Below are 13,548 nucleotides of genomic sequence, written 5' to 3'. Positions count from 1 at the left end.
CTCTCCCCATGCAGTACCTGGCAGTGTCTGACCCTTCACTAGTGTCTCGTTTCTCTCCTGGTGCAGTACCTGGCAGTGTCTGACCCTTCACTAGTGTCTCGTTTCTCTCCCCGTGCGGTACCTGGCAGTGTCTGACCCTTCACTAGTGTCTCGTTTCTCTCCCGGTGCGGTTTTGCTCAGTCGGGGTGGGTCCTGCGTGTCTGTGTCGAGCAGTGTGGCCGGGAGGGACTGCCTTTGCCCTGTACCTTGCCTTTTCCATCACCTCTGCTTCCTCGCCCTGGCAAGCCCGCGCGTTCAGCAGGCGGGATCCGAGCGGCGCTGGGTGGCTGAGCCTTGTGATTTACCTCCCTCCACACGCTGCCATCCACCCGGGAAACCTGCCGGCTGCCGCGTGTCTCCTGCTGGAGCTGGCTCGGCATGCTCCACAGAAATGCTCTTTCTTCTGTCTGCAGCAGACAAAGCCGCGTGTGCTGTTTGCTGCCTTGGTCCTGTGAAACGCTTACTGGGGTTGTAAAATTCCTGCTGCTCAGCTTGTGACTTCGCGTGCCAGTGCTTTCACAAGGCTGGATGAAGCTCCCTCCAGGTTCCTGAGCTCTGGACACGTCACTGCTGCATCGGTTGTGACAACTTCTATCTTCGTACCGATCCCTCTCAGTTATTTGTCACGTTAAACGTAATTTCCTGTATCGAAATATGCGTAGCCTCCCTGTTGAGCTTCATTGCTTAGTAGCATCATTTCTTTGTGTGTTTTCCTTTTATTGGTATGGTTGAAAGCCCTTGGTTTGTTCTAATATCCTGTGGAAGATCTAACTCAGCGTGACTCTTGGCAGTTCTTTATCTGAGCAGCACTTGCCCTTTTTAGGATGTAGCTTTTTGCTGGTGAGGCGTTTTGTTGTTGTTTCCGTGCTAATACCCTCTCTGAAGCTATTTGTGCTCTTATTTCTGGAGCCTCTCGTCCCACGGCTTTCTCCTGGCTCGGGTGCTGGTGTTAGTGGGTTGGCCTGACCTGCTGCTTGATTGACTTGGAAAGGCGGAAGAGATTTCTGCCACTTTACCAGAGCATTTCCCCAAGTCGAGTATGTGCTACAATGTGCGTTGGTGGCTAAGCAGCATTGGAAGCGAGTGCATCATTGCTGGACAGTGGTGTCCTCCGGTCTAGCGCGAGCCCGTGCCTCGTTTGTTCAGTCGCAGGGGGGCTGTCTGGCCACTGCCAGCCATGGCTGATGAGAGAGGGGCACGGGAACGGGAGCTGGGGGGCGGCCGTTCGCGGCGCGCGCGGCTCCTCACAGCCGGCACGCCGGGGCCGTGTGGCGCTGCCCTTTCCTTTGGTCCTTTGCACCTCTGCGGAGCAAATAACCTTTCCCCTTGGTCTTTTTTCTGTTTAATTTACGGTATAAATCTGCCCGGATTTGTGTGGCCCTAAAGTTGAACGTGGGTTTTAAAAAAAACACCTTTTTTTCATCTGGGTGTCAATGAACCTTGAAAATGAAACGGGTCTTCAGGTTTTGTTTCTATAGGTTCTCCGTGATTTGCCTTTTACTCATAGAGTCCTGTGTGTACTTACCATCTATTTTAGGATCATCTGACTCCAATATCCTCCCGCGTTTGGTTTACTGGATAGAGCATTTCTAAATAATTTGATGGCAATGTTTTTGACGTAATCGTTTCTCCTGTTTTCCCAGAGCACTGTCACTTGCACGCACAGTTTGGAGATTACAGAGTGGTAAGCGTAAGGAAATGCTGGTGTGTAAACATATCTATTTCTTTTACAGACGCTGAATCCGAAATGGAATGAAGAATTTTATTTTAGAGTAAGTTTCTCTTTACTCGCAATTACTATTTTAATGTGTACAGTTGAGCACATGGCGTTTTGGAAGGATGGGAAGCTTATTTATTGTGTTTTCATTAGAAAATGCTTGTCCTGGTGTAACTGCTCTTCAGTTTCTGTAGCGATGGAATGGTCAGCAGAGGCTGGCCTGAGGTTAGCCTAGAAATGGGCAGTTTCACAATTAGGGGTTTTATTTGGAGCGTGTTTCCCGTGGTTTTGAAAGGGTCGCACAGTGGTGACTGGTCGGGGTTATTTCCAAGAGCTATCATGGAGAGAAAACAGTAGAGAAGGAAGACAGACAAGGATTGCTCTTGGCCTTTATGTTACTTAGCAAAAAGGTCAAAATATGACTTTTTATTTTTAATTAACTTCAGTCTTTTCAGATCTTGCGTACAATGAAAACCAAGTGACAGCTAGAACTGAGTGATTTTTATCACACCAAGAAAATAATTTTAAATGTTTGGAAGTGTAAAGGAGGGGTTAGAATAGCGATTATCAAACCCAGCGTAATATAAGTGAGCAGGACTATACCAACTTTATTTAGTTGCTGACCATATTTGTGGAAGGAAGAATGGCTGAATTTCAGTGCAGCCGTGGCTGTCACAAAAGCCTAGGTGGCATTTCAGTGATCCCAACCAGCCGCCTGAGGAGACGTGCCCCGTGCATTGTTTCAAACGGCGGGTTAGGATCTAGCGACCGCCTGTATGGCTGGCGGGATCTCTCAGGCCATTGCCACCAGTATCATGGTTAGTACACCTGTCTTTTCAGGTTTAAGTGGAATTTTTATTTTTAAATAAAAGAAATACTTCTAAAACATGTTAAAAATGCCAACCAATAGTGTGAATATAGAACAGAGTGCATCCTTCTTCGCGTGTCGCAGTCGTCTGATTTTCCCCAAGCTGGGGAGTACGCTGCCGCCCCACAGAACTGTCCGCCCCTTGTGGAATGGTAGTTCTGCGTTTTCTTAATTGAACGAGTTGGACCTGGTAACCTGGATTACAAAGTTTTCTGAAACAGCACATCAAATACTCTAGAACTTTTTCTTGTTTAATGGTGGCTGTTTTGTCTTCCTCGAGAGTTCTCTGTTTATTTTGTTCCTCTTCAGTGTTTGTCTCTCTGTTTAAATTCACCTCAATGCCAGTGATTTTGTGGAGATGTGTTTGCTGGCTTCGCGTGTCGGAGACTCGTGTGGGGTTTTGCAGAGGCACATGTGGTGAATGTGCTGGCGTTGGGCACGGTGGATGAGACGTGTAGTGTGAGCTGCCGGGCTGGCCCAGCTGCACCGGGGTTAGAAACAAACCAAGTGTGCTGGTGCTGCAGTGGAAGCACAACCAGGGATTTACATAAACCTGTTAGTCCTGTTCTGTTTGCCGTGGTTGGCCACTGTGTGAACTAGTACCCGTGTTTTGTTATCATCAAGCTGATGAACCTGCAGTGACATTATTTGAATTCTCTCCTAGGTGAACCCAACCAACCATCGTCTCCTGTTTGAAGTGTTTGATGAGAACAGATTGGTGAGTGCTTGTCTTGCTTGTGTTCCGCTCATCACGAGGTCCGTGTAACACAGCTGATGAACGTATAGCACATCTCAAAGGGCTGTGTTTGGCTGGCGTTAACAAGTGTGCTAAGAAATGCAGATAGAAGCACAAAAAGCATCTGCATTTGGGACTGATGGCCAGAACATGCTCCACAAAAGCAGCACCGTGCTGGGTCAGACCAGAGTGGTCCTTCCTGCCTGGGTGTCTGGGCACCGAAAACCTCACCGTGTTCTTCCTTGGGCCTCTCCAGTGCAAACTGGCAGGGTCTTGACCTTTTTTAGTTACTCAAAAGCAGCTACTTCACCCCCATCATGTTTTTAATACTTGTGCATTCTTGTTTGGGCTGCGCTTACCCGCGCTGCGCCTAATACCCAACATGTGCTTGTATGGAGGCTTGAGGTAATGGCAGAATGATGCTCTCTGCTACGTTTTCAGTTCTCTGCCTCCTAGCGCCCAGCATGTTGTTGGCATGGTTAGTCTTAACTTAATTTGTCAGAGGCAGTAGCTCTTCTAGAGGTATCTCCCAACATCTGAGTGCTGCTTGCGTTTGCTGTGATTAAGTAGAGAAGATTTTCACACAGCCGTACGTGCAATAAGTGCTGCTGTCATTCTGAACATGTTGGGTTCAATATGCCAGTGCAGTGGCGTACGGGGGAGTGACTCTTTTGGGTTTGTCTTTTGAAAGTTGTAACACCGTCTCGTTGTTTATGAGATCAGTGTTAAATCTGCTTGGTTGGGCACAGCGCAGTCTCATTTGCTTCGTAAAGACTAGGATCATCAGTGTTGTAGAGAAGCTTTTACTCACAAATCCCAGTGTGGAAACATCTGACTTCAAAACCTCCGCTCTTTCCTCTGCCTTCCTGTTAAATGTAGAGCGAGGAGAACCATACAAGCTGTCACCTTCTGGGTGAAAAAACCCCAGCCAAACAACAAACCCAACTTACAGCCAAATGATCGTATCCTTCTTTAGGAAGGAAGTAATTCGGTAAATCTGGGACTGTATTTATGGTGGGCTGACTGAACGTGTTTATGGACATAAAGTGATGGTTCTGAGCGCCCTGCGGGCTGAGGCAGCGGGTCCTGTGGCAAATGGCCGTCAGGCTGTGTTTACTGAATGAGGAGGCACTGAACTGGTTCTTTTGGCTTATTGTCAATACTTGCATGGTTTTTATCCCAAGAACTTTGTTTCCTCTTGGTGTTCTCCAGTTATCAAAGCACTTTCTGGTTTGCCGTACGCCCTTTCCTTTCTACGCCCCAGTCAAAACAGAGAACGTGCAAAACGTGATGCAGGCTTCACCTTTGGTGCAAAGAGACCGCGGCCTTGGATGATAGGTTTTATCTGAAAAATAAGCTAAAATAATATCAGCGCCTCTGCTTCCACAAGTGAAGTACGGTACTGTTGCTCTGTAGAAGCTATTCATGCTTTTCATGTTGTTGGCTCATAGTCCACTTAAAACAATTGGGGATTGTGTGGTCTGTTGGCAGTTCTATGGTTTTAAGCTTCCATTTCTCTTGTGATTGGTCATTTTCTGTCTTTTGAAAACAAGCTCCTTGCAAACAGAGGTTGAAACGTGTAGAATAAAATATTGGCGCTCCACCTACAAATTTCCAGAGCCGTGGACGAGGCGTAGGCTCTCGGGTTCTCCCAGGGCACGAGCGCCCATGCGCCCCGGTGCACGCTCCTAGTGTGTGTGAGCCAGCGCTGTTGTGAGCACCCTTCACACGCTCCTGCGTCGCCCCGTTGGGGAGTTTGGTGTGCGCTGGGGTGCACCCTGCCTGCCTGCGCTCCGAGCTCTCCGGCTCCGGCGCGGCGTCGCCGCGTTTCCGCGCTGGCAGTAGCGCTCTGGCGAGGGCTGAGCTTGCCCCTGGAGCCTGGCCAGCAACGGGCAGAGTTTCGGAGCGCCGTTGAGACAAACCGGTGCAAAACGACATGCAACACCCGTCTCCGCTTTTCGCTCGTCTTTACTGCCTGGTAAAACTGAAAAAGAAACTGTAGCTCCTGCCATCTTGCACTTTTCTGCTGCTTTTTTTGTGTGAGAACTCTTTGCCATGTGTACGATTGCTTTGTTTTAATTTTTAATTCTCAGAAGGGGCTGCGCAGGGCAGCGTAGGTTAGATTGCCTTTGTAGGGACAGTGTGAAAGTTGCGGCTTTTTAAAGGCAAGAAGTTCATTGCTTAGCCATGTTCTGGGCAGAGTTAAAATTGAAAGCGTAACTGCGCTATATTTATTCGTGTTCTGCCATGACAGCTTAGTGCTGTAACACACCCCAAAACGTTAAGCTTGCAATAATTTTTCTCCTTTGCATGTGAGTTGCCTTACAGTCCTGACACTGGATCGCGGCGCTTTTGTGGCAGTTGAATCTTTGCGGGGGTGCCGTATGCAAATGCGCGGCGGTTCAGATTTATAGCGGTGCGGAGCCCCGGGCAGCTGCGCCAGCTCTCCCGCTGGGGCCGGCCGCTGATGGAAAGGGAGCAGCTGGGAAGGTGCCGTGTCAGGCACCCCCTGCGCGCCCCCGGGGCCGCTGCGGCGGGGAGCCCTCCGGCCTCGTGACCGGCCCCGCCGCCCGGCCTGCCCGGCCGCTCGCTGCTCAGCCCCAGCCATGCCTGGAATGCCGCTCGCCACTTGGGCTATTTCTGCTATCTGTCGCTCTCAGGGCTGCAGCGCTAACGGTTTGGCAGATGGGACACTTTCTCTTGGAGTTTATGTCTTTGGTTTTTAACTTCTGGCAGTGCCTGAATTGTTGCTGTTCTCCCTCTCCTTTTCTTCTCTCTGTAAAACCATGGCCCATCGGCTGCGGTTTCATTTTGGCTCTGGGCGAAGCAACACGGCCCCCGAATCGGAGATCCTCGACCGGGAGAGAGAAGATGACTTTTTCATGGCATTCCACACTCTGCCGAGAAGGCACAGTCCGCACGCTTTCTCCCGACACGGGGCGGATTACGGTGGCGGCGGCGATTTGCAAGAAGTGGGCTCCTTGAAGAGGAGCACGTCCATGTTTATTCCCCAGCTGCTGAACAGCGTGGATGTGCGTCCCACGAGGAGCTCGTCGATGCAGATCTCCCTCCAGCGCAAGACTGCGAACGGCTGCGCGGACGAGTGCGCAGCGCTGGAGTCTCCGGAGGAGACAGCTCCTGGTGAGCTCTCGGGCTTGGGGGAGCGTTACGCGTCCCCTGGGGAAACCCATTCTTCTGCCAGCAGTCCAGAGGTGAGCCCTGAGAGCTCTGCACCCAGGCTGACGGAAGACTTAGGGCAACAGATTAACGGAACTGTTTGCTGTAATCGCAGAATATTTTGTACTATTCCTTCTAATAACCAGAGTGAGGATGCTTCATCAGCTGCCCAAGGAGCCGAGGCAAATGAAGCAGCTTCAGGCTTAAACATAAGCGGTGTGAGGATTCAGCATCGGGCTTCAAGCGCAGATGTGCCTCAGGTGACGCTGCTCCCCTTTGGTAGCGAGGCCCAAAACAGCGCTCCTGCCCCCGAGCCCCGGCGTTGGTCTCTGCAGCACGTGCCAGATATGTCAGCAAATTCAGGGAAAAAGTTGTTTGTTCTCCAGTTACAGCAGCCGCAGACAAGCGGTACGAGTGCGGGAGGAGAATATAACTTTGGTTTTACTGGAACAAAAGGGGACAGGTTGGTCAGGTACCCTCGCATACGGCTGGAAAGGAGCACTTCCTACCCTGTCCAGCCACCGACCGGAGAAACGAGCCCCGCGGATGACGGCTTGGATTCGGAACCACATGGGAACTGCAGGAACGGGTCAGAAGTGCCTAGGAGCGATTCGGTAGAGCGGATTGCTCAGGGGCAGGGCTGCCTGTTTAAAATCAGACCGGATCAAAACACGAGGCAGCAGCACTTCAGAATCCTTGTCACCCGCGGTCCCGAAGAGCAAGGCCGGGTGGTCGGTCAGGAGGAGCGTGGCAGCCCTGGCCCCGCAGCCACCGGCGCCGCAGTAAGTATGTGAAACACAACTGCAAAGGGTCTGCGCTTGGCGCAGCTGCGGCACGTCCATTGTTAGCGCTAGAATGTTCTGCATTTCTCTGGGGCAAGCACAATCATCTCTGTTTCTAATCTAACCCAACTTTGCTCTCAGTTATCATTACATCCAGTGTAATATTTTGAGATCCTAATGTCACACGTTTCTTAATTCGGCGTTACATCAGCTGGAAAGATTTTGAAAATCAAAACATTCGAGCGGCAAATTAAGTGTTCGTGTTAATTTAGTTGGCTGAGACCTCGCTGCGTGAATTTTTGCTGCGCTCTGTTTTTAAAAACAAATACTTTCACACCTTCTGAGTATAATGTACACACGTGTGCCTCCACTCGGCTTTAAAATGTGTGTGCTAATGCAATAGTAGCTAAGTAGCTAAGTAGAAGGCTTACGGTAACTCCAATCAGGATATTGACTTAACAGATAAGGTACCAAGAAGTTAGGAAAAAAATCTTACAATTGTGATTTTTTTGCCTTGTGGAAATGAAAGCCGTGCCCCGTTTTTGTGTGCCGCGAGCTGGGCGCAGCTCGCTAAAGCGTCGTGTTTGTGTTTGCTGTGGGTTTGCTTTAGGATGACAAATTAACCTGGTTTTTCTTTGTTATAACGGGAGAAGATTGATGGTTTGTGGTTTTAAGCCACTTTTTACAAGACCGGAGTAGGAATGAAACTTCGGGGTTTAGTCATTTGCTTAAATAGCTTTACAGTGCAACTGAACACCGCCCACTCGAGTTCCCCAGCCGGTGCTGCTGTATATAGCATAGCAAGCGCTCCGTCTCCAGCTGTGAGAACAGGCTCGCCAGGAGGGGCTTTTGGTGTTGGTTGCCTGTGTGTTGTGCGCGTTGGTTCCGCGAAGCGCGGCACAGACAGACGGACAGGCAGCCGGCAGCTTTCTGTGCGGGGCTGGGAGTTGCCAGGTTATCCAGTGGAACCTTCCTTTTAGCTCTTCAGTAGGCGTTGTGAGGGGAAAATCACAAAGTATCCCTAAACCTGTATTGAAAGCAAAGTGACATGGAAGTAATCCCCGGGCAGCGCCGGTTTCGCTTGGGCCTCTGGAAGGCAGCCGCCTTGTGAGGGAGCGCGTTGGATCTTTCCTGCCAGCCCGAGAACGTTGCAGCAGGAGAATCTGAAATGCAGAAACTGCACGGATGATCGCCTTCATTTGACTTTCATGTATGCAGCGCAGTATGTTACGTGTTCTCGTCCTAAAACGAATCTAAATCTCGTACTAAAAATGAAATGGGGAAAAAAAAGTGTCTTTTTTTCCTTTCCTGTTTCTTACGCTGTTCCTTTCCAGTAACAGCGGTTCATGGCGGAGCAGCAGCACCCGTTACACAGGTAGCTGCAGGGTGTCCGACCTCGTCCCAGAGCCCCGGGGCTTCCCAGGTCTGCGTGACCTGCGGAGATGAGCCCTGTCTCTGCAGCCCAACGTCACCTCTTTGCTCTCCAGTGCAGGACCTGTTCCCGTGCCCAGGACGTACCGCAGTGTGTCCAGGGGAGCATCAGGAAACTGTTCCTGCGCGCTCCTAGTTTCAGTCAGCATGTGAAGCGGATTTGGTCAGCCGGGAGGCACGGCGGTCGCGGGGGCGCTCAGCCCACGTGGTGCCGGCAAAGAGCGATGGTGGTGCAGAGAGTTTCAGAAGCGAGGAATTAACTGAAATGTAAAACATGTCTCGTGCTGGTTTCTCATATTTGAAGTAAGCCCAGAAACCTTGTGGGTAGAGGTGATTGGCTGGGCCAGATGCCACAGGACGTGGGGAATGAAAGCATTTTGGTGAGAGATCTGCTCTATTTTGTCTACATATAAAACATTCTTTAGTGAGGTACATTTTTAATCCATCGCACAGAGGTTTGTTTGGAGGACCTGTGGTGCCAAGCAAGGCTGTGCCGGAAATATTTGTTCCATGAAGCTGAGGGGAAAGTTGCCATGTTGTATAGTTGTCAGCCCGTGGAAGCAGCTTGTGCGTGTCTGGTGGGACCGGGCAGGGCCGGGAGCGGCAGCTGCCGCGGCCTCGCTTGTCTGGAGGGCGAGCGCGAGCGGCGGCCGCGGTGCGGCTCTGCCCGCTCTTTGTGACCTCGCGAATAGCTGCTGTTTCAGACAAGCGCTTTGGGGCGAGCGGGGTGGATTTCGTTACGGGTCGTTCTAGAACATGAACTAGGAGCTTATGTCCAGTTGTGAAAAATTTCATTTGGAAGCCTGGTTACAGATTCTTTTGGCCACTATGATATTGGATGTGTAATGCAATAGGCTGCTGTGGCGTATAACAAATACTCACGCTGTTTATAATTTGGGTCTGTGAGTGCATAGCTGTATTTGTGGGAAACACTTCAGAAATCTCATGTATTGGACAACTGTTTGAGTCCCGACAAAGGCATCTTTGTTGTGATAGAAATACAAAGTGCCCTAGCAAAATGTTATGGTAGTAGGGCTGACTTAGTTACACAGACATGGCAGCTCTTAGCTCTGCAAGTCTACGTTTCTCACAATGCAGCTTTTCTGTTCCTTCCTTAGAAAGAATTGTAGAATAACTGCTTCTGTGAAAGCACGGAGAGTCGCTGTGCTCCTGAGGCGCCAGCTGGGAGCGGGGCGGGCAGGGCTGGCGCAGGCACGACCGGCGTCGCGGGGGACCCGGGCTCCGCGTAGCGCAGGGCCCGGAGCAGGCGACGGTGGCGCCTCCGCCGCGCGCCCAGTCGCTGGAGGTGGCTTCTGTGCACAGCGCTCGTCGGCACAAGGAGAACTCGTGGAAAGCTTTGAAGGTGAAATAAACTGAAAAGGGATTTTTTTCCCAGTTGTTCAACCAACCATTGCGAGAGTTCATTACTTTCAGGTTAGTTAATGCAGCCCACAGAGAGAGGTGTCAGTTTTCTCTTTCAGTGTTGCTCTTCTTGCCCACTCCTGTGGCCGCTCACCAGCCTGTCCCTGTTTAACAGCTTTCATCCCCTTTAACCAGCCCCCATGCTCATACTTCTTTACAACTTGAGCTGGAAGTGTGGTGCTTTTGGATTGGAAAAGAGGTTAATTGCTTCTCTTAGAACTTCTGTACCACCTATAAATGTCTGACAACTCCAAAGAATAAACAGAACTGGGACAAATCCTGTTCCTAAGGAATGTGGCTATAACTGCCTCTCCTGTTTTTATCTGGATGGTGAAGTGTGTTGGAAGCAGCAGTCATTCCATTGAGATCAAACATGCAGAGTGAAAATACGCTTGGCATTAGAGCCTTCCCTGCTGTCTGTCTGTCCATCCGTGCAAGCATCGTGGTGCTTACCTGAGCAGATGCCATAAACTGGCTTATTGGTACTTTTGGTGTTGGACAGGCGATGCTGATGGTCGCACTGACCCGCTGCCGTGTCTCCCGGGTTTGGGTGATGCTGACGGGTGGTCGCACTGACCCGCTGCCGTGTCCCCTGTGCCAGCAGCGTCGCTGAGTGCAGCACAGCGCTCTCCATGCGGTGGAGCAACAACAGCTGTAGTGCTGGTGGTTTATTTGGTAGCCTTCGTTATACCGGGAGCATATCCTTGCAAATGTAGCGGTCTCGTAACGCAGCAGTGTCAGACGCAAGCGTGTCTCGGCGGTCTCTGCAGGGACAGCCGCAGCAGCTCCCGTGCCCGCGGCAGAGGCGCCGGCGGTCAGGGCTCTTGTGTGCTGCACCGTGGGCTTGTCTTTGATAGCGCACACGTCCAAGTTTGGAGACCTACTTTGGAGGCTGCTGTCTGGACTCTAATAGGCATTTTTAGCGCATAATTCATGTTGTCCTCAGCTCGACGTTTAAAATAGCTCCAATGAATAGTGCTCTGAATTTCCTGCCTCTCCCTTGCTGTACCAGAAGTGCAGATGGCTATCGAGAAACCTGCTCTGTGCAGATAAGGGCCTTGTTGACATCTGCAGGTAGATGTGATGAATTCCAGCCCTCTGGGCTGTGTAGGTTTCCTGTCAAGGACAAATCAGTTTTCCTTCCATCCCATCTCCTCAACTAACCCGCTCTGGGTCGCGCTGAGAGAACGGTGGTGGTCCCCGAGTGCCACCCTTCGCGCCCGTTGTGCTCGGGGATCGCTGTGGCGCCTGTCCTTCCCGTGTGACACCCCCGGGAAATCACCTGTCCCTCCTCTGGCAGCTGCCCGTGGCCCCAGCGCCTGTCCTGGGCTCCTCCCGGCCTGGCGGGCAGACGTCGCGGTCCCACTCGCGTGCAGCGGGAGCCAGGCGCGAGAGGGAAGTGCCGAGCAGCGGGCTGCACTCGTTTATTTAGTCATTTGTTTAATTCTTTTCCCCCTCACGTGGAGGACAAATAGCACATTGAAGCAGTGTAAATTAGCTTGCAGAATCAATTAATATGTCATTTTTGGTTAAGAATTGGCAGTGCTGTCTTTACCATATCCCTTCGCGTTCCCAAAGTTCCATGGGAGACTGTTCTGGGATCTTATTTGACTCCATTGTTTGGTGTTTTTCCCCCCGAAAGCTGTATCTTCTGGTGTTACTCTTTGGAGAAACCAGAGTAAACCCTTGCGCAGAAGAGCTGGGATGAACATCGCTGTTTTGAGAGCAGTACTGGGCTGGGTGCGGTTCCAGGGCTCTCCCCAAGCCGAGTCGTGGAGCGCCAGCCAGAGCAGCTTTGGTGTGGATCTGGCCACAGAAGGTCACGCACATAAACCAGATACAGAGTTTTGATTGCTTTTTGCACTATTTAGCTGTTTTCCTATTTGAGAAAAGCTGTCAAGTAATGAAGAATTTAGGAACGTGTGTGTTTTATGACTGTTCTAGTTCAAAAAGCTGCTCTCAATCCAATTCTATCCCATCTGCTTAGTTTCCAGATTAAATCTCATTGTAAAATGTATTTCTGTACACATTTGTCTAAAGTCCAATGCTGTTATTTGTGGGTTTTGTATAACAGGGTGGTATTTGTAGCTTCCAAAAGTCAGCATCCGTTAACGAAATCAGCACTGTGACCATGCAGGTTGCTGTCTCCAAAACCAGTGAATAAAGAAAAGGGAAAAGCTCAGCCTGGCTGTGTTGAAATGCTCTGATACTAAAGCCAGCGCAGCACCTCACAGCGCACGCTGTGCCCTCCTGGGCAACCAGGTATCCTGGAAAAGAGCAGAGAACATCAGCTTTGCGATAAGGTGGCGGTTTCGTCCTCAGTGAAAAGAGAGGTTCAGCTATGAATGGCTGTGACCGCCCTTTCGGTTACGTGTTGAAGTCCTATATTCTGAGTCCCACTGTGGACAGAGGTTGGTTTGTTTTGAAGGCCAAGTATAATATATAGGCACTGTTGATAATAAATGAGGCAACAGGACCCTACTTGTTTGCCATTAACTTTAGTGTTCAGCAGATTGCTGGGCACACACAAAGCATCGAACTCTGGAGGATGGTATTTTAAGTGCTTTGGTTATCGAAAGCAATCCATGAAAATCCTTCAAACAAGGCGCTAGAGGCTGGTCACAACCCTCCTTGAGAAATGATTGCCCAGGCTTTACCTCAGGCGGGTGTTTGAAATAGTGTTGTATTTGGTTTCAAAAGCAGTTTTCCTGCTTTAGAACTTTGCACTCCGTGTCCTGGAAGGAAGCGGCACAGCGTATCGAGATGTGCCAAGAGCAGTATCAGCTGAGGGGTTGTTTAAATCACTATTATTTAAAATATTCTCACGTTGCTAAACAAAATCTGAACCGCTGTTATGGAAGCTAAGAACTACATCCATGACACTGCACGTAGCATCCTGGAGAGTGAAAAGCTCCTCTAGTGAAGTTCAGCGCATTTTAGCAGCAATACCTTTATCTCGTAGTACTTAGTGTTATAAAGACTTTAAATTACACTGATGTTAACCATTTAGTTATTTGAAAGCTGCCTCGGGCATGGTTTCATATTGTAAAGCCACAAGCACTTATTTGTTTCAAGTTGGCGAGTGTGGAAGGGGGTGTTGGTGTTAAACTGCTGCCGGAGCCCGTGCTCTCCGGAGATGGGCACGGGGCGGCCGCGGCTCCGCGTTACCAACACTGTTATTTCTAGCAGCTCTATCGCGGTGCTCACCAGCGCGCTGGCTTATGGCAGCGAACCGAGCTTGCTCCAGGGATGGCGCAGTGCTCGGGATGCGGCTCCTTAGCAGCGTGCTGCTCGCACTCCGCTCCTCAGAGCTCAGGAACACGGCTTCCAGCCCCAGACGCGTTCATGAAGGGCTCTTTTCATGCTGGACATTTTA

At 50.4% G+C, this 13,548-nt stretch overlaps 1 protein-coding gene across 11 annotated transcripts in view; it reads left to right on the top strand.

Moving 5' to 3' along the window:
- The window catches only part of LOC102098886 (NEDD4 like E3 ubiquitin protein ligase), a 121,424-nt gene that overhangs the window by 46,436 nt on the left and 61,440 nt on the right, over positions 1–13,548 (top strand). For 5 of the 11 annotated variants that reach the window (XM_065046708.1, XM_065046709.1, XM_065046711.1 and 2 more), the window contains exons 4-5: positions 1,773–1,811; positions 3,289–3,342. The exons of 1 other annotated variant lie outside the window; for it this stretch is intronic. In XM_065046708.1, the coding sequence (XP_064902780.1) occupies positions 1,773–1,811; positions 3,289–3,342 (93 nt within the window). Of the gene's footprint in view, positions 1–1,772; positions 1,812–3,288; positions 3,343–3,982; positions 7,320–13,548 lie in introns of those variants that run through there. 5 more of the 11 variants (XM_065046702.1, XM_065046703.1, XM_065046704.1 and 2 more) reach the window with 5 other exon arrangements.

This window comes from Columba livia, chromosome Z (assembly GCF_036013475.1).
Source record: "Columba livia isolate bColLiv1 breed racing homer chromosome Z, bColLiv1.pat.W.v2, whole genome shotgun sequence".
NCBI classification, from domain to species: domain Eukaryota; kingdom Metazoa; phylum Chordata; class Aves; order Columbiformes; family Columbidae; genus Columba; species Columba livia.
Note: the sequence above shows the minus strand (reverse complement) of the source record. Positions and strands in the feature narration are given on the sequence as shown.